The sequence below is a fragment of the Phaseolus vulgaris genome, chromosome 11, assembly GCF_000499845.2.
Source record: "Phaseolus vulgaris cultivar G19833 chromosome 11, P. vulgaris v2.0, whole genome shotgun sequence".
Taxonomy (NCBI): domain Eukaryota; kingdom Viridiplantae; phylum Streptophyta; class Magnoliopsida; order Fabales; family Fabaceae; genus Phaseolus; species Phaseolus vulgaris.
This window is the reverse complement of record NC_023749.2, coordinates 50,293,518-50,316,482: the sequence shown is the minus strand read 5'-3', so window position 1 is coordinate 50,316,482 and position 22,965 is coordinate 50,293,518. Positions and strand designations below refer to the sequence as shown.

General features: G+C 29.5%; 2 protein-coding genes across 2 annotated transcripts; one reads left to right on the top strand and one right to left on the bottom strand.

Annotated features, from left to right (window-relative positions):
- Positions 1-3,323: 3,323 nt before the first annotated feature.
- On the bottom strand, positions 3,324-9,284 carry LOC137830739 (protein ZINC INDUCED FACILITATOR-LIKE 1-like). Its single transcript, XM_068638251.1, has 18 exons — positions 9,217-9,284; positions 8,934-9,126; positions 7,844-7,884; positions 6,869-6,929; positions 6,675-6,777; positions 6,486-6,588; positions 6,280-6,333; positions 6,138-6,200; positions 5,906-5,955; positions 5,729-5,804; positions 5,360-5,545; positions 5,157-5,244; positions 4,759-4,844; positions 4,564-4,671; positions 4,400-4,444; positions 4,206-4,294; positions 3,977-4,020; positions 3,324-3,665 (listed from the first exon to the last, which is right to left on the bottom strand). Exons 2-18 carry the CDS (start codon positions 9,094-9,096, stop codon positions 3,553-3,555), a joined length of 1,473 nt encoding a protein of 490 aa, XP_068494352.1. The 5' UTR covers positions 9,097-9,126; positions 9,217-9,284; the 3' UTR covers positions 3,324-3,552.
- Positions 9,285-16,331: 7,047 nt separating this feature from the next.
- Positions 16,332-21,846, top strand: LOC137828094 (protein ZINC INDUCED FACILITATOR-LIKE 1-like). Its single transcript, XM_068634520.1, has 18 exons — positions 16,332-16,523; positions 16,646-16,837; positions 17,260-17,300; positions 17,771-17,831; positions 17,923-18,025; positions 18,101-18,203; positions 18,358-18,411; positions 18,498-18,560; positions 18,705-18,754; positions 19,099-19,174; positions 19,396-19,584; positions 19,692-19,779; positions 20,074-20,159; positions 20,249-20,356; positions 20,514-20,558; positions 20,663-20,751; positions 21,118-21,161; positions 21,353-21,846. Exons 2-18 carry the CDS (start codon positions 16,681-16,683, stop codon positions 21,463-21,465), a joined length of 1,470 nt encoding a protein of 489 aa, XP_068490621.1. The 5' UTR covers positions 16,332-16,523; positions 16,646-16,680; the 3' UTR covers positions 21,466-21,846.
- The last annotated feature ends 1,119 nt before the right edge of the window (positions 21,847-22,965 follow it).

Genomic DNA, 22,965 nt, shown 5'->3' with positions numbered 1-22,965 from the left:
CCTCATGAAATGCTTTCAAAACTGATGCAAATTTTAATGGATTAAAGGTGTTTGGTTCTTTATGTTATGCTAGCACCTTGTCAACAAATAGAAGAAAATTTGATCCAAGAGCATCAAAATGTGTTTTTATTGGTTTTCAACGGGGGACAAAAGGATATATTTTGTTGAATATTCAATCAAGAGAAATTTTTGTGTCTAGGGATGTTGTCTTTTATGAACATGTTTTTCCATACCAAAGGGTTCAAGATACTAGCCATGAAACTAACAATCCCGACGTTAATGATCAAATTTTGTTTGCTGAAGATCAATTTGTCTTAAGTCAGTCATCACAAGTCATTCTTGCACCTTGTGATAATACACCTTGTCATAATGTTGAAAATAGCAGTGATAATAATTGTGAGTCACAAATTGAGGTTTCAGAAGAAGATTGTTCCCATATAGACTAAAACCTCAATGAAAATCATGATATAGAACAAAGTTTTGAATCAGATCCATCTGTCCGAATGAGCACAAGAATAAAAAAATCACCTGAGTATTTAAAGGATTATCATTGTAATCTTAATGTTTCCAGTACATCTTTAAGCGTTAAATATCCTTTGAATTCTGTTTTGTCTTATAGCAATTTATCTCCTTCTTACAAATCTTTTGTTATGTCTATTTCTTCACATGTTGAGCCAAACACTTATTCTGAAGCTGTGAAACATGACTGTTGGAGAAAAGCTATACAATGTGAGATATCTGCTTTAGAGTCAAATCAAACTTGGGAGACTGCTCTTCTGCCTCAGAACAAAGCTGCCATAGGTTGCAAATGGGTATTCAAAATAAAATATAAGGTTGATGGAACAATTGAAAGGTATAAAGCAAGATTAGTGGGAAAGGGATATACACAAACAGAAGGCATTGACTACCTCCATACTTTCTCTCCAGTAGCAAAGATGACCACCATAAGGTTGCTTCTTTCTTTAGCCTTCTATTTATAATTGGGAATTGAAACAATTAGACATAAACAATGCTTTTTTACATGGAGATTTGAAAGAAGATGTATACATGGTTGCTCCTCCTGGATTGACTTCTATTCCACCAGGAAAAGTTTGTAAACTAAAAAAGGCTTTATATGGCCTTAAACAAGCCAGCAGAGAATGGTTTGCCAAACTGTCATCATTTTTGCTTTCTATGGGATATACTCAATCTATGAATGATCATTCCTTGTTCATTAATTCTTCTGAAGGATCTTTTACAGCATTATTGGTATATATGGATGATATAATATTGGAAGGAAATGATAAAGAAGAGATTGTTCGAATCAAACAAGCCTTGAATCAGACATTCAAGATTAAAGATCTTGGGAATTTAAGATACTTTCTTGGTCTAGAAGTAGCAAGAAGTAAGACAGGAATAATGGTAAATCAAAGGAAATATGCATTGGAATTATTAACCGATGCAGGTCTTTTAGCCTGCAAACCTGCACCCACTCCTATTGATAATCATGAGAAATTCTCTTCTACTGGAAGTATTCCTTTCACAGATATTCAAGCCTACAGAAGATTGATTGGAAGGCTTATGTATCTTACTAATACCCGACCTGACATAACATTTTCTGTGCAACAACTTTCTCAATTTCTTGCTAAGCCTACAATTGTTCACTATAATGCAGCGATTAGAATTCTCAGATATATCAAAGGGGCTCCAAGTCTTGGTATATTTTTCTCTTCCACTACTTCTGTTCATCTCAAAGCCTTTTGTGATAGTGATTGGGGCACCTGCAGTGATTCAAGACAATCAGTGACTGGTTTTAGTGTGTATCTTGGGAATTCTCTCATATCTTGGAAATCAAAGAAGCAAGGAACAATATCAAAGAGTTCTTGTGAAGTTGAATACAGGGCAATGACCACTGTTACATGTGAAATTCAATAGCTAACTTATCTTCTTCAATATTTCAAAGTTCCTTTTGAGCAACCATCTCTTTTATACTGTGACAATGACTCAGCAAGATACATTGCAGCAAATCCAGTATTTCACGAGCGTACAAAACATATAGAAATAGATTGTCATGTGGTCAGAGAAAAATTAAAGAAGGGTCTCATCCATTTGCTTCCCATTTCCACCACAGAGCAACTAGTTGATATTTATACCAAAGCTTTAAGTCCTCAATCTTTTAAGAATATTTGTTCCAAGTTGGGTCTCATCAATATTTGCTCTCCAGCTTGTGGCGGGATATTAAAGGATACGGATACCAGAGTTACAAAAGGATCCTAATATTAATTGTGAGTCTTTTCTAATTATCAGTTGTTTCTCTTTATAAAAAAGAATAATTGGGCGCGTCTTTTCTAATTATCAGTTATTTCTCCTTATAGAAATGAATAACCTTTATTTTATCTTTGTGTGTTATGATTCTAGTATTTAATATTGATTATTTTCTTCTTTAGTTAAACCCTATAATGAGTGTACTACTTGTATATATTCAGACAATTTGTTTTGATTTGAATAATAAGAAAGAATATATATTCATTCTCACATCCTTTGTCTTCAGTTTACTCTTTTGTTCATCTCTTCCCTTTTGTTCATCTCTGTTCTATTTTGTAATAATAAATATAAAAAATCACGTCAATGATGGTTTGTAATTAAAAATTAATATATAATTATTTTACATGGCTAGTGTAAGGACCAAAAAATAGATAAAATTAGTTTACATTATTAGTGTAAAGATAAAAAAATTGTTTTAGAGTTCTACTGGTATAATTAAAATGACACTTAAATATTTATTATTAATTTGAAAAAGTGAATATGAATAGAAAAATCAATAATTCAGTTTTATTATTTCTTCTAGACACTATTTTTTTTCCTCTTTTGCTCTCTCTTAGATTTTCATAATAATAATATTTGCTCTTTCATTATACTAACAATCGGAGGTCACCACTAGACTTCTGGTAATAGATACAACAAAATTACCCGACTCGAATTTTAGTTAAAGTAAGTTTATTTTCCTCCTTCTCTCTGAGTCAATTTTGAGTTTTATGTTGTGTTTGAATATAGAATTGGAAGTGTGAGGATGTGAAGAAAAATTGTGTGTTTGGATTGGAGTATGTTAGAGTGAATGAGTGAAGAAAATTTATTGAGATATATGAGTGATGTGATGGTTGCGAGAGTATTTTGAATTATTTTTAATATAATTAAATATTTTTGTTAGTTAATATTATTTATAAATTATTTCATTTGTATTATATTATGTTATATATATATAATATATATATATATAATATAAAAATATTATTATTATGAACTGTGCTCAAAGTAGTTAAAATAAATGTTACAAACAATTACCCTAAACCAGAAATAATTGTAACAACATTACCAAGCAATAACATTGAGTAACATAATATACACTCACAAGTTTGATAAAAAAATTGTTTTTCTGTATGCCTTTTTCCATTGAATAGGTGCCATCAAATTAACTAGTCTCAATTATGACAAACTTGATGCTCTTAGTTACCATCACTTCCCTCAAGAGAGAACAATAGCTAAAAGAAATTCCTTCTGCTAATTTGATTGGTATCAGTGTAACTGATCTGTGTGCATTTTCTTTTTTTCAACAAGGAATGGTTTGAACATCATGAGTAATCCAAATGCTTGAATTATGTTCAGGACAAAGAACACCATATGTGTGCCTGCAAACAAAAGAACCAATTATCTCAATAACTATATTCACATCAAATATCTATAAAATAGTTTCTGCTTAACCAGAGCTAAAGCTTAGATAAAGAATTCACATTTGATTTGGTCAAACATTTGCCTTTTGCTTTATTCTTCAACGCTATTAAACTAATAGAAGTGTTATATCTGACCTTCTGAGCACACAGATTAAACTTAACATATTTTATGCTTTCTGAATGTGAAAAGAAGACCTTTTGACATTTGAAGTTTGGCAAAGAGTGTTCCCATCTGTGATATATTAAACAAAAACCAGAATAAAATATACCTGGGAGGAATGAAGCATCCATCCTCTTTTGTGACCAAGTTAATCTGCATTCACCATCATCATGTAAGAAAATTGGAGATAAATAAAAACTTCAACTAATGAATAATATTCAACCATCATCATGGAAACTATCATTTTAGATGTTAATTCCAAGTAGAGATCTACATTCATATTTATTGAAATGAGAGGTAAGTCCAACAAAAGTGGAAGAAATCATAGAAAAACTTACAATGTACCACCAGTAGCAGGGCCAATAGCACTGAATAGAGACATGCATGTCAAAGCAACTCCATTAGCTGCACCTCTTTGGTGTTGTTCCTGTTTTCCAAATCAACATCTTAGATATGCTACACTACACTTCCATCAATAACTACTCTCCAGAATTTTATAGAATCAGAGGACAAAGAATTATCAAAAATTTACCACTGCTCGGTTTTGTAGAAGGAGCAAACCGGTTATAATGGTGATCTAAATCCAATAAAAGAAGTAGAATCAGTCAAATTTGTAGCATACAGAAACTGATAACACGGGGTTTAGCATATTCAGTCCTCAAAATCACCAATAAATGATTACAGAGGTGCACTTACAGACAGAATATTCTTTAGAATTGAAAAAATACTTAACACTATGTATAGTGCTAAGCCTGACAACAATGCTATGAAGGGGTAGCTTTGCAAAAGAGGTATGGACAAAATCTGCATATGGGACAACAGGGTATATTTCAAATAACAAAAAATGAAATGTTGAAATGAAATAATTGCCACAATCTTATGAAAACTCACAGATGAGATGCGGGCAAGCGAAATAGGTCCACTAGTTTTTTCCACAGATGGATATATGGTAAGTTGGTAAATGATAAGTGCAAGACCTGAACATTTGATAAGTCAGTGAATAATATTTGTCATGCAATAGGTATATACAGATCAACACTATGTAAGTTTTTTTACATCTATGTTAAGTATAGAACAACACATATATGCACAAAAAGATATGATACTTGAGATGGCTATAACATTTTATATCAAATTATACTTATGTGAAGTTTAAGAACCCAAGTCAGTAAAATTCAGCAAGACCAGTAAAAAGAGAAAAACACTTGCAAGCAACTATGGCCTCATGTGAATTCATAAGATTTGAGTCCAACAATAATAAGAATCTATTGTTTGTTCCAGAGACACACCTGATATTGAAAGAACATTACCAACATCATCAGTTGTAAAGTTTAAACCCCCAAGCCTTTGAGGACTAACAGCCCATAAGGAGAAAACCTAAAGAAAACAGTATGGATCAATGTTCTTCAGTTAAAAACGCATGGAGAAAGCAGGAAATATCCACACAAGTTAGACATGCAAAGAAATTTTCTAACCTCATTAAGTATCATACCTCTAGATAAGCAATATCATGAAGTGAGAAAATGCAATATGAAATGATGGATGACATTAAGGGCCAATTAAGGAAGAGGTTTTCGTTTTTCTGAATATTTTCAATGCCAGCCCCACTGTTTCCATTTTCTAAAGCTTTGGCATCTTCTGTGTATTCATCGCTACAATTGTGGTTGTGAAGTGTTTCCTGCAGGTATTTCAACAATTATATTGCTTCTGTAGAGGAACTAGACAGCATAAACAGCAAAGAAAAAGTGCAGTTAAGCTGAGAAAAACATACAAGGGTTTTTCATTGTAAGATTCTAAATGTTAAAATAAAATCCATAATACATAAAGAGGATAAAAAAAGTTCAGTCAATGAGATACATACCGGAATCCAGATGCAGCCAATTGCTACTACAAATGCAAATGTTGATATTACAATGTTGGGTAAGAAGTATGGAAACCTGCAGAATAATTCATGTTTGGGAAAGTGAAAATCAGCACATCAATAAATGATAAAAGGGTAGAAAGACAAAGATGAAAATTGAATCAGAAGACAACTTACTTATCCCAAAAGCTATCCTTTGGAAATATATGAGGGTACTTTTCTACTGGCTACAATGAAATTTTCCCAAAGTATTAGAAAATGCAGATGGATTATTTCAAGCATCTATGAACTGAAAACAGAATTTCTGGTATAATCTTCTCAAAACACCAGAAGTCTTTCAATTCAAAAACAATTGTTACAAAGAAAATATATATTGTATACTCCAGATGGAAAAGAATAGAGATAGTACCTGAGACAAATAGCCTCCCAATGCTGGGCCAATTATTAAACCTATGCCCCAAGCTGCACTTACCTAAACCCAAATCACAAATTCAATTACTAGTGTGGAAATGCAGTTCTAAGAACTACTTAAAGGAGCTGGTGATGCTTACGGTTGAGAGTCCAAGAGCTTGGTGTTCTTCTCGAAAAAGTTCAGTTGTATAGGCCTGTTGAATAAAGGAGTTAAGAAAATAGCTGTTCTAATGGAAACTTGAATGAGATTTAACAAGTTAAATGTGTACAAATTCAAAATTGATATCACATAGTACATGTGGATGAAACATGAAATTGCTGACTTTAGGAGTCAAAAATATTATACCTTCACTGGTCCAAACAAACAATTTAAACTTCCCAGAAGAAACCTCATGATAACAGCCATCCAAAAACTTGTGCTAAGGCCAAATAGTGTGTTGAAAATGATGCTGAAATCAAGTAAGAATTGAAAATTATGAAAAACTTGAAAGCAAAACATAAAGAAAGCATGCAATTCCTTTACATATATACTTACACTGAAATAATTCCAATAATTATAACAGGTTTTCGACCAATGCGATCAGCTATAGTTCCCCACAATAAAGATGTCAAACATCTGCCAAGCATAAATGCAGAACCTGCAACATTTTGTATCATGCAGACACCACAGATAAATAGCTTACAACAATTCAAGACTTCAAAAAATGGAAATACTAGAAGTGATCTTACCCACATAACCAGAATAAGAACTAATATCAGCTTCTGTTTTCGCAATATTAAAATCCCTTACCTGAAAATAAATGTTAAATATTGAGGATATGCAGCAGCATAAAGTTAATCATTCATTGAAGATTTTTTTTCTCGAGTAATTCATAACCAAGAACAAAACAGGAGGAAGAACATAAGCAATAAAAAATTGACTTTTGTGTGTTTAACACTGAAGAAAAATTTCTAATTAATTACTCAGAATGACTTGGATTGAACATTATGCTATTTTCTGTTTCCTTCTAAATTATTATGCTATTATATATATAACATTGTAAGAAAAATAATCAATACTAATTAGTTTTAAAGACAAAAAATAATTAGTTATTATACTATTTTATAAGTTAAAAAAAATATTTTTATTTAAAGTAATTTATATTATTAATAAAAAATTATAAAATAATTTTTAAATTAACATCCAACATTATTTAATAAGAGAGCTACTAATTATTCTAGATTTCAAATTAATCTTTAATTTAAAATTATAAACAAAATTTTGATAGTTAATGTTTTATATTAATTTAAAAACTATTTTATAAATTTTTATTAGTAATAGAAACTATTTTAAATACCAATTTTATTTTAAATACCAACTTGAAAATTATTTTAAAAATCTTTATTAATCATAAAAACTATTTTAAATACCGGTAAATTTTTAATTTATAAAATACTGTCTAATTAAATTACTATAGTTATTAATTATTCTTATAGTTATTTTTTTTTCTCTAAATTAGTTGTTATTAAATAATTTAAATTAATTGTTATTAAATAAATCTTTTTAATTATAAAAATGTTGATTAAACAATGACTTGATACTTAAATTCATTTTTCAGTTGTAATGATAAATAAATAAAAACTTAAAATTGAACTTCTAGTACTAGAAATAGATATATGTACTGAGAGAAGTTGCAGCAAAGCCCTCTTGATGGTTAAACTCACCATGAAATAAAGGAATGGAAAGAGAGATGATATTGGCAATGCTGTACAGAACACAAGAAAGTGACATCAGATAGAACAAAAAGCAACTGATTCAACCAAAAAACTGACAACAGTAAAACACTGATTTTCATTCAAAACACTGAAATCTAAAATCCCATAAAATATTTGAGCATTCAACAGAAATATGAAGCAATAATCTCGATTCAATCATTCACCAATAGTTGACCTTTTTCCTGTTTTTCTTCAAGAAAAGAAAAGGATGAACTGAAGTTTGGATGTGTATGAACTTCGATTTCACAGATTACCAATATGAGATTTTCCAACACAACACCACAAAAGTTGCAACAAGAAAACTGTTGTGTTCGAATATACAGTAACAAGAAAACACAAAACTTTTATTGAGTTGAAGATTATATACAGTAAGTTCCTCAAATCCAGTGAAACTACCATACTCATAATAAGTCATCTGTAGATAACCTTCCATATACATAAACTCATCAACATGTAGAATCTAGGAAACCAATTTTCATTAAATAGACACTCTAATCTTCTTCACCAAGGCATAAGAAGCACAGACACGGATACGGGCACGGATACGACACGGACAAGAAGATACGGTTAAACAGAAAATTATAGGACACGGGACACGGCTATATATAAATTAAAATGTAGTAATATATTTTGTTATATGAAAAAAAACAAAAAAAAAACATAATGTTTAACTTTTACTTTTTGGAAATTTTAATATTTTGTTTGAGATTTTGTTTAGATTTTATCATATTTTATGTGAGATTTAGTGTGAAAGAGAAGAGGTCTTTAAAATACTGAGCGACGTTTCTTTTTCTAACTTTTCTGGCGTGTCCAAGGAGGGAAACGTGCCTCCTCCGTATCCAGAAAGAGGGTTGTTTCCGGTCCAATAAAAGACGTCTAACACCGTGTTGAGCACGCTTCCACTGTGTGTCCGTGTCCGTGGTGTATCGGAAACACCGACGACGCCATTTTGGCCGTATCCGAACTTCACCATGATCACAAAAACCAGAACCAACTCTTGCAGAAGTTATAATGCATGAAAAGAGTGTGAAATGCATACCAGCACAAAGCACGAGCATCCACACGATGAAAAGCTTTGTGAAGGGTACACCTTGTCCCTCACTCAACTCTTTCTCTTTATCCACTTTACAACCAGGGCAGTTCTCGTAGTACTTCTTCTTCTTCTTCTCCAACAATGGCTGTTTAACATTCTCCTCTTCCATGTTTCTGACAGAACCCCACCACCCTTTTTCCTACACATTTCACATGCATGCATCAGTCTAACCCAGTTTGTTTTGAAGCACATAATGAAAACCAGACATAGGTTGAGGAAACGAACATACACACGACCAGAGGAGAAAACTCTTAGACTTTGTCGTAGGTTGGGAATGCAAGAATAAACATCATCGACAATTCCTTCTTTATTCAATATAAATAACTTGAAACTCTTATTATGGTAGTCAGAATTGTAAGGTCAAAGAAAAGTGAAACTTAAAATATTTAATATTTTAATTCTAAAATAAATAGCAACAATTCAATGACTCAAATGTAAGATTATAAAATATAATAATATATAAAAGTTTCTTAAGTATAATACTTATTATTGTTAATGTTTAAGTTTAATAATCATTAAATAAAAACTAATTTTAAATAAAAAAATTATTAATTTTTATAATAACTAAATTATATCATATTTTAAAAACTAAAAAATTATTGATATTTAAATTTAGTATCTAATTAATTATTTAAGTTTTAGTAATTAATTATTTAAATTTTAAAATTATATCTAAAATCTTGGTATTTAATTAGATATTAATTTAAAATTATTTATTAATAATATAAATTAATTTAAATATCAATATTTTTTAATTTTTAAAATAGTATTTAATTTTTTAATATAATAATTAATTTTTTATCTTTAAAGTTCCTTTTTATATAATGATTTTTTGATTTTTATATAATGATTTTTTTAGTGGGTATTCAACAAAGTTTAGAAAATTATTTAGAAAATTTTGATAATTGTAGGGAAATGCTGCAAAGTAACTTTCATTTGACAACGTGTTATGATAATATAATAATATTTTAAATTAAAAAAATAAATAAATACTATTAAAATATTAATATTTTAGTTTTTAAGTATCATCACCTACTTTACATTATGGAACGTGAGAAATGTTCTTTTTCAGAGTGTGAATCAGAGACTAACGTGTGCTGACGAGTACAACCAGTGTGAACAATTACTTTTTTATTTGTTTTCACTTTTAAAGAATAAATTAATAATTTAGACTTTAATTATTGAACAATTGGTAATTTAGTCTATAAAAAATATTAAACTTTTACTTCTTTGAATATGGAAAAAAAAGTCATACAGTTGCAGCTTTATAAAAGTTTGTTTGATAAATTTTTTAATTTAAATTTGTTATTAATAGAGAAAAAGGGGTTGAGAATTCACTAAAAGTAATTAATTTGATTATTTAACAAATAATTAATACTTTGTATTAATAATTTAACTCAATTAACTCTCGTCTTTACAAATAGAACGGTCACTTTCTCTAAATTATTAGGTAGTAAAGATTAAAATAATTAGTTATTATTTGATTAAATTAAAAATTATTTTATAAACTAAAAAATTATTAATATTTAAAGTAATTTTTATTATAAATAAAAAATTATAAAATAGTTCTAGATTATTTATTGTTCAATCAATTATTGAAGCTATGTACTATTTTTTTTATTAAAAAACAAAGATGGGGTAATCAACTTTATTTCAATCTCTTAGATGTGATGTTGTACTTCTTTTATGAGAACGAAGATAAAAATATCACATTCATGGTCCCAAGGATCATTTCATCCATTTAATTATTAACCACTCACTTTCTTCAAAAATTGTTATCCTTTTGTCTTGTTTTTATTATAAAACATCATTGACCAAATGAATGATATTTATTGTTCTTAAGCTTTGTTTATTTATTGTTGTTAAGCTTTGTTATTATTTTTAGTGTTAATTCTATCATGCACTCTAAATTTAAACACTTTGAGTTAGATTTTCGTTTTGTTAGAGATAATGTTTAAACTCAACAAGTTCAGCTATTTCACATTCCACCACGTTATCAAGTTGTTGATCTGCTCACTAAACATGTGTCAGGAGTCACCTTTCTTCGGATTCGAAATAAACTCAAGGTTGTCCCTGCTTCAACCATGAGTTTAAGAGGGGTGTTAACCTCTAACAGTATGCTCTTTGTAACCGTATGAGATCCTTATATATACTCTTCTATATCATGTAATATTTTAGCTTTTGATAATAATATCAACTTTAGTTTTTCTCTCTTATGTGTCCCATTAATACTTAATATATGAATTTGATCAAACTATAGAGTTATTCTTAATATATAATAGATTGTTAAATATCAATTGAAGATTAATTTGTTATAAATTAAATCCAACTTTTAGGGATGTCCTAAAAATACTACAAAATATTGAGAGAAGTTTGTGGTTAAAATCCAAAAGAAACAAGAAAGAACAAATTAAAGTAAGTTTTATGAAAATTAAACTAGTCTTCATAAATTAGTCTATGAAATGATTAAATAATTTAATAAAAAATTATAAAATTTCTCATCCTCAAAAAAATATCAAAGAATGAGAAAACCAAATAAAAATAGATAAAATTGATTAAACTAGGTAAAAGGAGATGTTGAATAGGTGGGAATGGGGTGGTGTGTGTGCATGTGTGTAGATTTATTAATTCATTTTATAGTCTATTTGATAACAGAACACGATCATAGCATCCAAATAATTGATAAATATGAGATAAGTAATAATTCAAAACATAATAATTTCACTTCATAAATGAGTATACAAGCATCATTAAGTAATTATTATTAATTCACATTATTATCACAACAAAAAATATTGATTTTATCTACTAAAAAATTGTTGATAGTGTCAAAATTCTGTCAGTAAATAAAAAAAAAATTGACGAAAAAATTATAGTAAAAAAGTTGTCGATAATATATTTGTTGATAAATTTATCGACATACCATTAATAATATTATTATTCAATATTTATTTATTACCATTTTTATTATTATTATTATTATTATTATTATTATTATTCCATAATTTTATAAGTATAGAAACTTGTAACCACCACTAAAGAAATCTTTTTGATCATCTTATAACTTTTACTATTTTTATGATGATATTAATTTTATTGTCATTATTATTAATATTATTAAAAATTTTATTAATAATATTAATTATAATGTTATTAGTTATGTTAATAATAATATTATTAATAATTAATATTAATATTAATAGTAATAATAATAGTTATAGTAATAATATTACTATTAATAATAATGTTTTTTAATAATATTAAAAATAATATTAATGTTATTAATAATATTAATTATAATGTTATTAGTAATGTTAAATATTCTTAATAATTAATATTAATAACCTTAAGAATAGTTATAGTAATAAAATAACTATTATTAATAATAATAATAATGTTAATAATAATAACTAATAATATTAATAATAATGTTATTAATAATAATATCAGGGAGGAATCCGTCTTCCATATAGTTACTAAAGTTAAAATTTCATCGTTAGAGCAAATTTTTGTTGCTAATTTTGCTTAAGTGAGATAATTTTCTTTAGTCATAATTTGCACCACTAGAACTTTCCTATGAGCAAAATTTATTCAATTGAGTGAAAAGTTTGTGACCTTGGGTACATGAGCACGGTTAGTACATTTGGTTGAGCAAAAAGCTTGTTGCCCTAGGTCTCATAAGCATCGCCAATATATTACTTGATCAAGAACCTCTCGCTTGAACAAAAATGACACCAAAAGAACTTTTGCCTTAGAAAAATGCTTAGACTAGAAATCCTTCGATAAACACTACAAACAATCATTAAATAATAATTAATTTAGAAATAAAAAATAATTAGTCATTATATTGGCTAAATTAGATATTGTCTTACAAACTAAAAAAATTATTTGTGTTTAAAATAATTTCTACTATTAATACAAATTTATAAAATGGTTTCTAAATTAGTATCAAAACTTAATGTTAAAACTTTATCAAAACATCCCAAAAGAAAAATATAAGGTCATATAAATTAGTTTAGGGATTCAAATGTGAATTACAATTCCGCTATATAAAATAAATAAATTTACCATGTTAAAGATTTTGAATTGATAATGTTGTCATGTGATTTTTATATAAATTTTTTTATGCTTTATTGGTATTGAATTTTCCATGGTGCTTTTCTTCAAAAAATGATTGGAGTCAAGTTAATAAAATTAATTGTTTTTAATTGTTTTCAACGAAGAAAAACGTATTTACAAAATTGGTATATACAAAATCGAATATTTTACAAAGAAATAAATGTTTTAGCTTTTAAGAAGTGAGAAATAAATATTATTGATTGAATATTGTTCAATCAATTATTGAAGCTTTGTATTTTTTTTTTATAAAAAAACAGAGAAGGAGTAATCAATTTTATTTCAATCTCTTAGATGTGATGTTTTGCTTATTTTGTGAGAATGAGGATAAAATATCACATTCATGAATCCAAGGATCCTTCGTGATTTTCAAACTTTCACTTACCTATTCCACCTTTAATAATAAACATTTAATTTGTGTGTATGAATTAAAAATATAATTTAAATTTTAACTACACTTCAACTTGTATATATCTCGAGACAAGTCCTAAAATAAATACTAAAAATATTTAATAAAAGTAAATAATTTAAAAAAAAGTATTTTAAAAGTATGAAGTATCTTTCTAGTGTGTACTTTAACACACTTTAATCATTATTAAAAATTGTCAAAATGCAATATTTTTATTTTTATTTTTTAAGACAGTAAATTATATTTAAAATTCTTACAACATAAAACTACTCTCAACCCTACTTCAACATGATATATCACAGTATCATCTCGGAACACGTTTCTAGTATTTTTTCCACCGACTTCTCATCAGTTAATATTTTAATCTATGAGATCAAGGTTATATATTGTATCTGAGTGAATATTGGAGGCTAAGTAATGTTAATCCACGTCAATACACGATCCTTCTTCGTCCTTGATTGCTCTATTCTTCAGATCTCTCTTCCTCCTCGCGTGCTCCGACCGGTCGACGGGGTACCTGCGATTGCACTCCGATGCTCAAGTCAACGATGGTGCTTAGCGATAATTCTCTGATTGAATGAAAACGTACATTTTTCCTCTTTCATAAGTCTCTTTAGTAGGTTGACCTGGGTCTTGGCCCTGTGGGCCAAGCAACTGACGGCTAGAGACATGCTTACTGGTCTTTGGGTCGTACTTGGTGTTTTTCTGAAATATAGGGAGTGCTCCAGAGAACGTGCTTGACTTATTTAACGAAAGTTGTAACTGCTCGTTTCGTGTGCAACCACGTTATTTATTCAATCAAGTTGTTTAATGAAGACCCTTCGGTCGTACGGTGCCGACCGGTACATATGTAAAATTTAAAATCTTATTGAATCTGGTCTAGTATAACTCACCATACTACATCTTCAAATGTCATATATTTTATGAACACATTTGATTAAATAATGAGTATTAATTTTTACTTTCTTTTTATAAAAAATTATGTTAGACATTTCTATGAAACTTACATCTTAGTTAAATTGATAGTTTAAATATCAACGATCATATATTATCACATAAAAAAATTATTATTAAAAAAATTAGAAATACAATCAAATAAATAGTTTAGACCAAAATTCATATATAAAAGATATAAGAAAAGCGATAATTAAATAGTTTATACCTATTAATAAAAAAATTAGATGAAAACTTATTATATCAATAAAATTGTTTTGTATGCATGAATTCCAAATTAACAAGTTTCTCAACAATATCATCAATAATTACATAAAATTTAATAAAAAAAAATTTGGACCTCACATTAATTACCTTAATGTATAAGTTTATAACTATTCAATAATTCTTCAAATTTCATCCTAAATCCAAAAGACCAAATAAATTTGATTGTTTTTCATTTGAACAAGAAATTCTCACTTAAAAAAATTTGTCAAAATTTGTGGCTGTTATTAATAGTACGTTTCAAAGTATTGAATCTTAAACTACACTCTTAACTGATTCAATCCGATAAGAAGGAAATAGTCCTTACTAGTTTGATTACGGCACTGTAAATTATTTATTTAGAATATATCTTAAGAATGAACATGATAAAATTATTTATTTGTCATACATATCATACATTTCTAAGAAAATATTTATAATTCAATTCACTTAATTAAACCCCATGTGGGTATGGACTTTTGTGCTTTCTGAAACATGCACAAATATAATAATATTTTACAGTATAAATTACTCTTTATAGAAAAAAAAATTATATTAAAATGACACGAGCTCAATTTTCCGTATAATACTATTTATACTTTTACTTTTCCATCTAGCATTTTTTTTTATTTTTATATTTAACATTTTTTATTTTATTTTTTTATTTAACATCACTTTAAAAAAATTAATAATTTTAGTTTTGAATGTATTAAAATTCATTTTTTTATTTATTAATAACTATTTTAAACATTTAAAATATTTATTTTTTTAATGTATTTAAAATTAAAAATTTTAATTTTTTTACTGTTAAAATGAAAAAAAATGTTAAATAGAAAAAAAAATTTAGATGGAAAAATAAAAGTGTTATATTAAAATAATTTAATAAATATAAAATGAATAAAATACAAACTTTTCTTTTTTTGAAATAGAGGGTTCCTTTACACGTTTTCTAGTACGTTCTGTCAGAATTGCTTTTAGAAAGATCATGAAGATGAATTAATATGTTCAAGAAACTTTCTTAGAAAGTTCAGAGAAATCAACAAACTAGAATTAGGAAGAAAAATTATATATATATGCTATATTTTTAGAATTTTCTAAAAAGATAATCTCTTTAAAAGAATTTAATAAAAGTATTCTAAAATAATTTAAAATATTCTTCAGATATTTTAAAAACATTATAGAAAAAAAACTTTTAAACAGAAATTCTATTTCCAATACATTTAAAACAAAGTTTTTTTTCTTAAAAAACTATATTTGATTTTTATTTCATGTTCCTGAAACTCTTTTCTCGAATAAATTTTATCTGTCTCTTTCTAATCGTCTTATACATTTATCCTTTACTCATTCGAGACAAGTGATTCTTGGACACAATTTTTTTTAACTTACCCAACCAACTTTTGAAATTTTAAAATAATTCTTTGGATCTAAAATTGAGAATCCAGAATTAAAAAGTATATTCCAAGAAAGAAAACTCCAAATAATTTTTTTATTTTCCAAAAATAAAATTTCAGAAAGATGATCTAAAATTGGAAAAGGTGATGAGTCAAGAAATTGGGTCATGCAATTATCAATGCTATCTATCTGTAAAAAATATTAAAAACAAAATATTTAATTTTTTTATTAAAATGGTGAATTTTCAGTTTTGTGAGGTGTGCAGTGATGCACTCGGTTTCACGTTACTCCTATTATTGTGAGTTTGTGATGTGCCTTCATATAGCTGAGTGAGATCACAGAAAACCTTGTGTTACTCACGTTCATTTTTTACTTCTCAAAGCTAGAAAGGACCACAACTTGCAGAGTTTCTCTGCTTGTGTGTACGTTTGTTTCCTCAAATCTTTTGTTTTCTTTCCATTTTGTGCTTCAAAACAACACACCTTCATATCTTTTTTTCTTTTTTTTTGTTCATTCATCACCTTTTTGTGTTTGAATGGTGCAGTGAAGGAGTTTAAGAAAGAGGGTCATCTCAGAAACATGGAAGAGGAGAATGTTGAACAGCCATTGTTGGAGAGGAAGAAGTACTATGAGAACTGCCCCGGTTGCAAAGTGGATAAAGCCAAAGAGCTGAGTGAGGGACAGGGTGTGCCTGTTACAAAGCTTTTTATCATGTGGATGTTGGCGTTGTGTGCTGGTAAGCAAATTCACTCTACTCACAGTTTTTTCACTTCTGCATGAGTTGGTTGTTCTAGTTTTGTCTTGTTGAAACTTTTGGAGTGTTGGAAACTCTAGTTTCTTGATTCCTGAACTGCAACATACAAAACTAATTAGCAAAGAGAAATTGAACACACAAAAAATGGTGACTTGACTGAAGTTGATACACAAAATTCATGTTACTTAAGTAGCTCAAGATAAGGCCCTCTAATCCCATGAGTAGTGAGGGAGAATTGAAGTTGAATGCTAAATTGTCTTAATGGATTTTCAATTTTAATACTTTGAATGGAAAATCAGTGTTTGGTTGTGTTTTACTAGATGCCATGTTTTTTATCATTCTCAATCAGTTGAATTGAAACTACTTTTATCTCATCTGATGCCATTTTATTTTGCATTGTGCAGCACTGCCAATATCATCTCTGTTTCCATTCATCTATTTCATGGTGAGTTTAACCATCAAAATGGGTACTGTAACCATTTTACTCTCTGATTTGGTGACATTGTTGGAAGTTGTCTCAGTACATGTTTATTTACTTTGAGTGCTTCAAGTTCAATTTCAGTTTTTGATTATGTATTTATGATTACAATTAAAGAATGAAGAAAAGTGTACACCCCCTTCAATCTATAATTTAAAAACCATCATGAGTCATTATTCAAAAGGATTTTCTTCAGTACACCTAGTACCCTTCATTCCTGTTCCCTGTCAACCATAGAATTTTGTTGTAAGACTGATAGTTGCTACCAATTAGATGTGCCAAATTCAAGTTTTAATTGCTTATTATTGTTTTTTCTTCTGCTTTGTTATTCCTTACATACCCAAGAAATCAAATCTTTGATCAATGTTTAACTTCAATTAAGACAATTTAGCATTTAACTTCAATCTCCCCCTCAATGATGCAACATTAATTTTCAGGTAAGGGATTTTAATATTGCGAAAACAGAAGCTGATATTAGTTCTTATGCTGGTTATGTGGGTAAGACTAAATTTTATTATTCCAGTTTTTTATGTCATTAACAGTTCTTGTAAGTTATATTAGTGATGTCTGCATGATAAAAATGTGGTAGGTTCTGTATTCATGCTTGGCAGATGTTTGACATCTTTGTTGTGGGGAGCTTTAGCTGATCGCATTGGTCGAAAACCCATTATACTTGCAGGGATCATTGCAGTGTAAGTATACATGTCAATAAACTGCATGCTTAGCTCTGAAGATTCCCATAATTATCAATGCTTGCTTGATTTCAGTGTCATTTTCAACACACTGTTTGGCCTTAGCACAAGTTTTTGGATGGCTATTGTTACGAGATTTCTTCTGGGGAGTTTCAATGGTTTTCTAGGACCACTGAGGGTATCATATCTTTAACTCCTACTATTCAACACTTTCTTGTTTTATTCACCAGTACTTGGATACAAATTTCGAATGCATGTCTTGGATATAACTTCTTCAATCTCTTTCAAACTTCCATTTCTGCATCTTCCTGTCTAACTCCTTTATTTAACAGGCCTATGCAGCTGAACTTTTTAGAGAAGAACACCAAGCTCTAGGACTGTCAACTGTAAGCATCACCAACTCTTGTACTCTGTTCATTCTTAGATCTGCATTTCCACACCAACAAGTCATGTTGTGATTATTTGCTTGTAGTTAAGCTCAGCTTGGGGCATTGGTTTAATAATTGGCCCATCATTGGGAGGCTATTTGGCTCAGGTACTATCCATATTCTTAGCCATCTAGATAAGATGAATCTTGCATAAAGCCTTGAATTTATGTTCATAAGATGAAATGTTTTGAATTGAAAGTGTTCTGGTTTTCTGAGAAGGTTAACTGCTGAAATTCTGTATTTAATTGTAGCCAGTAGAGAAGTACCCAAATATTTTTCCAAAGGATTCCTTTTGGGATAAGTAAGTGGACTTTCATATTCAGTTTCCCTTTAGACTTTTTCTTTTCATTACTCTATCATTTGAACCTATTTAGATAAACTTCTCCACAAACACTTACAAAGAAAGAAAATAAGGAAAAAGGGAATAAACTTCTTAAGCTAAAATTAGTTTATGCCTGAATCATTTTATAGAAACTAGAACAAAAAAAACTTTTACAAATTAGATTAAGGATAATCTGATTTTGCTTACTTATTATGTTTTTCTTTCTTATTTTATCTTCTTGTATGTACTCATGAAGAACTTCATCCAAATAAAATCTTAATGATGTGCTGATTTTCATTTTCCAAACATAAATCATTCTGCAGGTTTCCATACTTCTTGCCCAACCTCATAATATCAGTATTTGCATTTGTAGTAGCAATTGGCTGCATCTGGATTCCAGTATGTATCTTACAGTCTAACAAATCTGTTCATTGACTGCAATTTTCATTTATCTCCTTTATATTTTGTTGATGATACTCTAAAAACTTTTATGATGACATTTTATAATGAAAAATCATTTTAGTATGATTTTCTCAGCTCAGATGTGCTCCTTCTCCACGGTTTATATTGTCTAGTTGACCTACAATACAACAATAACATAATTATTTGAATACGTGCAGGAAACACTTCACAACCACAATTGTAGCAATGAATCCATAGAGTATGCTGAAGCTTTAGAAAATGGAAGTGGTGGCGTAGGCAATAAAAAGATAATAAAAAGGAATGAAAATCTTCTCATGAATTGGCCCTTAATGTCATCTATCATTGCTTATTGTGTCTTCTCACTTCATGATATCGCTTATCAAGAGGTATGATACCTAATGTGGTTAAAATGTAATGCTTCTCCTTTTATATATGCTGTGCTCTTTATCCATTTGTTTTTAACTGAAGAACATGCATTCATTACTTTCTCTAGATTTTCTCGTTATGGGCAGTGAGTCCTCCAAAGCTAGGGGGTTTGAACTTCACAACTAATGATGTTGGTAACATTCTTTCAATATCAGGTGCATCTCTGGAACCAACAATAAATGCTTATTGTAGTAATGCAAAACATATTTCCTTCTTAACTTTTCATACACCCACTTATATACTATGAAAATACTATGAAATATTCTTATCATTAGTCGATGTTTGAGATGTGTGGTCTCCGACAATAACACTTCAGGTTCTTTCATCTTTATGAAAGAGGAAACATGAACAATTGGAATCTTTATGCTAATTTTGTATAACATTTAGTATTTTATATTTCTACTGCCTAGCAGATAATTTGTATCTTTACTGATTTTTCTAATGTTCAGGTCTTGCACTTATTATTTACCAACTTACCTTGTTCCCTTGTGTGGAAAAAGCTAGTGGAGCTATTGGTATTGCTCGCATTTCATCGGTGAGTTTCAATGTAATTGTAGCAATTGTTTTATTTCATCATTTTCCTTCTATTTGAAATATGTCCTGTTACTTTGGTTCCATATGCAGATGTTATCCATTCCTCTTTTGCAAAGCTACCCCTTCATTGCATTGTTGTCAGGCTTAGCACTACACATAGTGTTAAGTACTGCTTCAATTCTGAAGAATATTCTGTCTGTAAGTGCACCTCTTCATTTGTTTAATCGTTTATTAGTGATTTTAGGTTTTAAAGCTGAAATATACATACTGGACCTTGGGAGATTAGTTATTTTGTTTCAGAAAAGTTTCTGTAAGTTACATATTTGACTGATTGTACTCTTTTTATGGGATTTAGATCACCATCGTGACTGGTTTGTTCCTTCAACAAAACCGAGTAGTGGTAAAAAATTTCAATAATTTTTGTTAACTTTTGAATCTATACAATGGTTGAAACTAGTTATTGATGGAACTGTGGCACATTTAACATGTTAATTTGGAAAACAGGAACAACACCAAAGAGGGGCTGCTAATGGCATTGCTATGACAGGCATGTCTCTATTCAAAGCTATTGGCCCTGCAGCAGGTGGTTCAGTGTGAGTGTTCCTCTGATTTCTTCAGCTTTTATTCGTCTTATCTGCTAGTTCAAAAAATGTGAATGTAATGTAGATCTCTGAAAGGGAATAATATTTCAAATGATACATGTTGTAACACATGCATGTTAATCTAGTTCATTAGTGCCTGAACTTCATGTCAAGGTGAGATTTGAAGTCTAACTCAACCTTATAAAATCAGCTTATAAGGTGAGATTTACATTCACTTGTATATTATGAAATATTTTTATCTCTAGTCGATACGTGATCTCGAACGCCATTATCATTTAACTATTTTTTTCATTAGTGGATGTTTTCAACCACATACCATCTATCTCCAATTTTCTTACATGGTGATGGTGAATGCAGATTAGCTTGGTGCCAAAAGCGGATGGATTCTTCATTCCTCCCAGGTATGATGCTCAACTGGTTTATCTGTGCTGGTTTTTATTTTATATATGACAGATAGGAACCCTTTGTCTAAAAATTTTCTCTGTCAAAAACTTTTTCTTTTCACATTCAACAACATAAAGTCATTTTAGCATTGACCCTTTTGCTTGTTGTTTAACTATGAGCTTACATACCAGTGTACATTTAATTGCAGGCACACATATGGTGTTCTTAGTCTTGAACATAGTTGAAGTAGTTGGATTACTAATGATGTTCAAACCATTCTTTGTTGAGAAAAAGAAACCGCACACAGATCAATTACAGTGATACCAATCAATTTTTCACAAGGCACATGGCATCACAGTGAGCTATTGTTGTCCATTATTGGGGTAGCAAGTGATGGTAAGTAGCTAGGTGCAACAGGTTTGTCATCACTGATTGGGACTATTGATGATTAGATTCAAATGGATGACACCAATTGGAAAAAAGGAAAAGGCATTGAAGAAAAAAAGAATAAGAGAGAGTGAAAAGGTGAAAAAGACATGTATGTTCTTTGAAAGTGACTTTGACAACACATTTTACCCCTTTATCAGATGTAAGAAAGCGTTTAGGAATAAGGAGTCATTCAATTGTTTTTGTTAAGAAAACAAGCATTAGTGATTTTCATTAGTCTATAATTTAAATGATTAAGTGATTCTTTTATTTAGATTTGAACGAACCCATGTACCATAATTTGTTTTTATTTCAATCCAAAATGTTTTCCTCAAAAAAATAAAAATAAAAATTATATATATATATATTTATATTTTTACACTTAAGGTGAAGATGATGTTTCGTTCTTGATGTGAATTCACCTTGAAATTCAATGAAACGGGAATGGAAAAGAAACATATGAGCCATAATCAAGCACTATTGAGGCAAAGAAAAAGTGAAAATTTACTAATTACAGAAGGTGAATATATAAGAAAAGGTGTTGCCTAAAGTGGCGAAAAAAACTAATGGGCTTATGCAATAAGGTAGGTCCAATCTACTTAAAACAGAAAAGACATAAATAAAATATTTTAACACTCTCTCAAACTGGGATGTAGATATTTTTTATTTCCAAATTGGATTTCAAAATGCAAAACTGTGAAGAAAAAAGAGGCTTGGTAAAAATATCAGCAACTTGCATGGTAGAGGTGATAGGTAGGAGTTTCAGAAAACTTGTACTGAGCTTTTCACGAACCAAGTGACAGTCAATTTCAATATGCTTGTACGTTCATGAAAAACTTGGTTTGAGACAATCTGAATAGCAGATTGGTTGTCACAGTATAAATTTGCAGGTTGGGTGGTTGGGAAGTGAAGATCGTGGAGAAGTTTAGAAATCCATTACAGCTCACACTTAGTAGTAGCCATTGCTCGATACTTTGCTTCAGAGGAACTGCAAGATATGGTTTGTTGCTTCTTCGATTACCATGAAATAAGGGAGCTGCCTATGAAAATTGAATAACCAGTAATCGATTTTTTGATGGTGGGACAGGTGGCCAGTCAGAGTCGTTGAATCCACAAAGTGTAAGAGTGTTTTGGTGTGGAAAGAAGAGACCATCACCAAAAGTGCCTTTGAGGCAACAAAGGATGCGGGAGGTTGCTTGTTGATGAGAGGTGGTGGGGTTGGACTGTCTCAGATTGTGAATCGCAAAAGTAATGTCGGGACGAGTGTTGGTGAGATAAATGAGGTGGCCTAGGAGACATCATTTTCGAAGGTAGCAACACTATCTAGGAGAGTTCCTTGGTTTGGAGAGAGGCGAGAAGTGTGGGTCATTGAAGTAGCCATGGATGCATAGTCCA

Excerpts from the sequence above, each read along its gene's own strand:
- LOC137828094 (XM_068634520.1), top strand. The coding sequence starts at position 16,681 with ATGGAAGAGGAGAATGTTGAACAGCCATTGTTGGAGAGGAAGAAGTAC. Across the intron at positions 17,301-17,770 it reads TTCCATTCATCTATTTCATG|GTAAGGGATTTTAATATTGC; the intron begins GTGAGTTTAACC and ends ATTAATTTTCAG. Across the intron at positions 20,160-20,248 it reads GTATTGCTCGCATTTCATCG|ATGTTATCCATTCCTCTTTT; the intron begins GTGAGTTTCAAT and ends TTCCATATGCAG.
- LOC137830739 (XM_068638251.1), bottom strand. The coding sequence starts at position 9,096 with ATGGAAGAGGAGAATGTTAAACAGCCATTGTTGGAGAAGAAGAAGAAG. Across the intron at positions 4,845-5,156 it reads TAATGTTCTTTCAATATCAG|GTCTTGCACTTATCATTTAC; the intron begins GTGTGTCTCTGG and ends TCAAATGTTCAG. Across the intron at positions 4,021-4,205 it reads CCTGCTACTGGTGGTACATT|ATTAACTTGGTCACAAAAGA; the intron begins GTAAGTTTTTCT and ends TGGTGAATGCAG.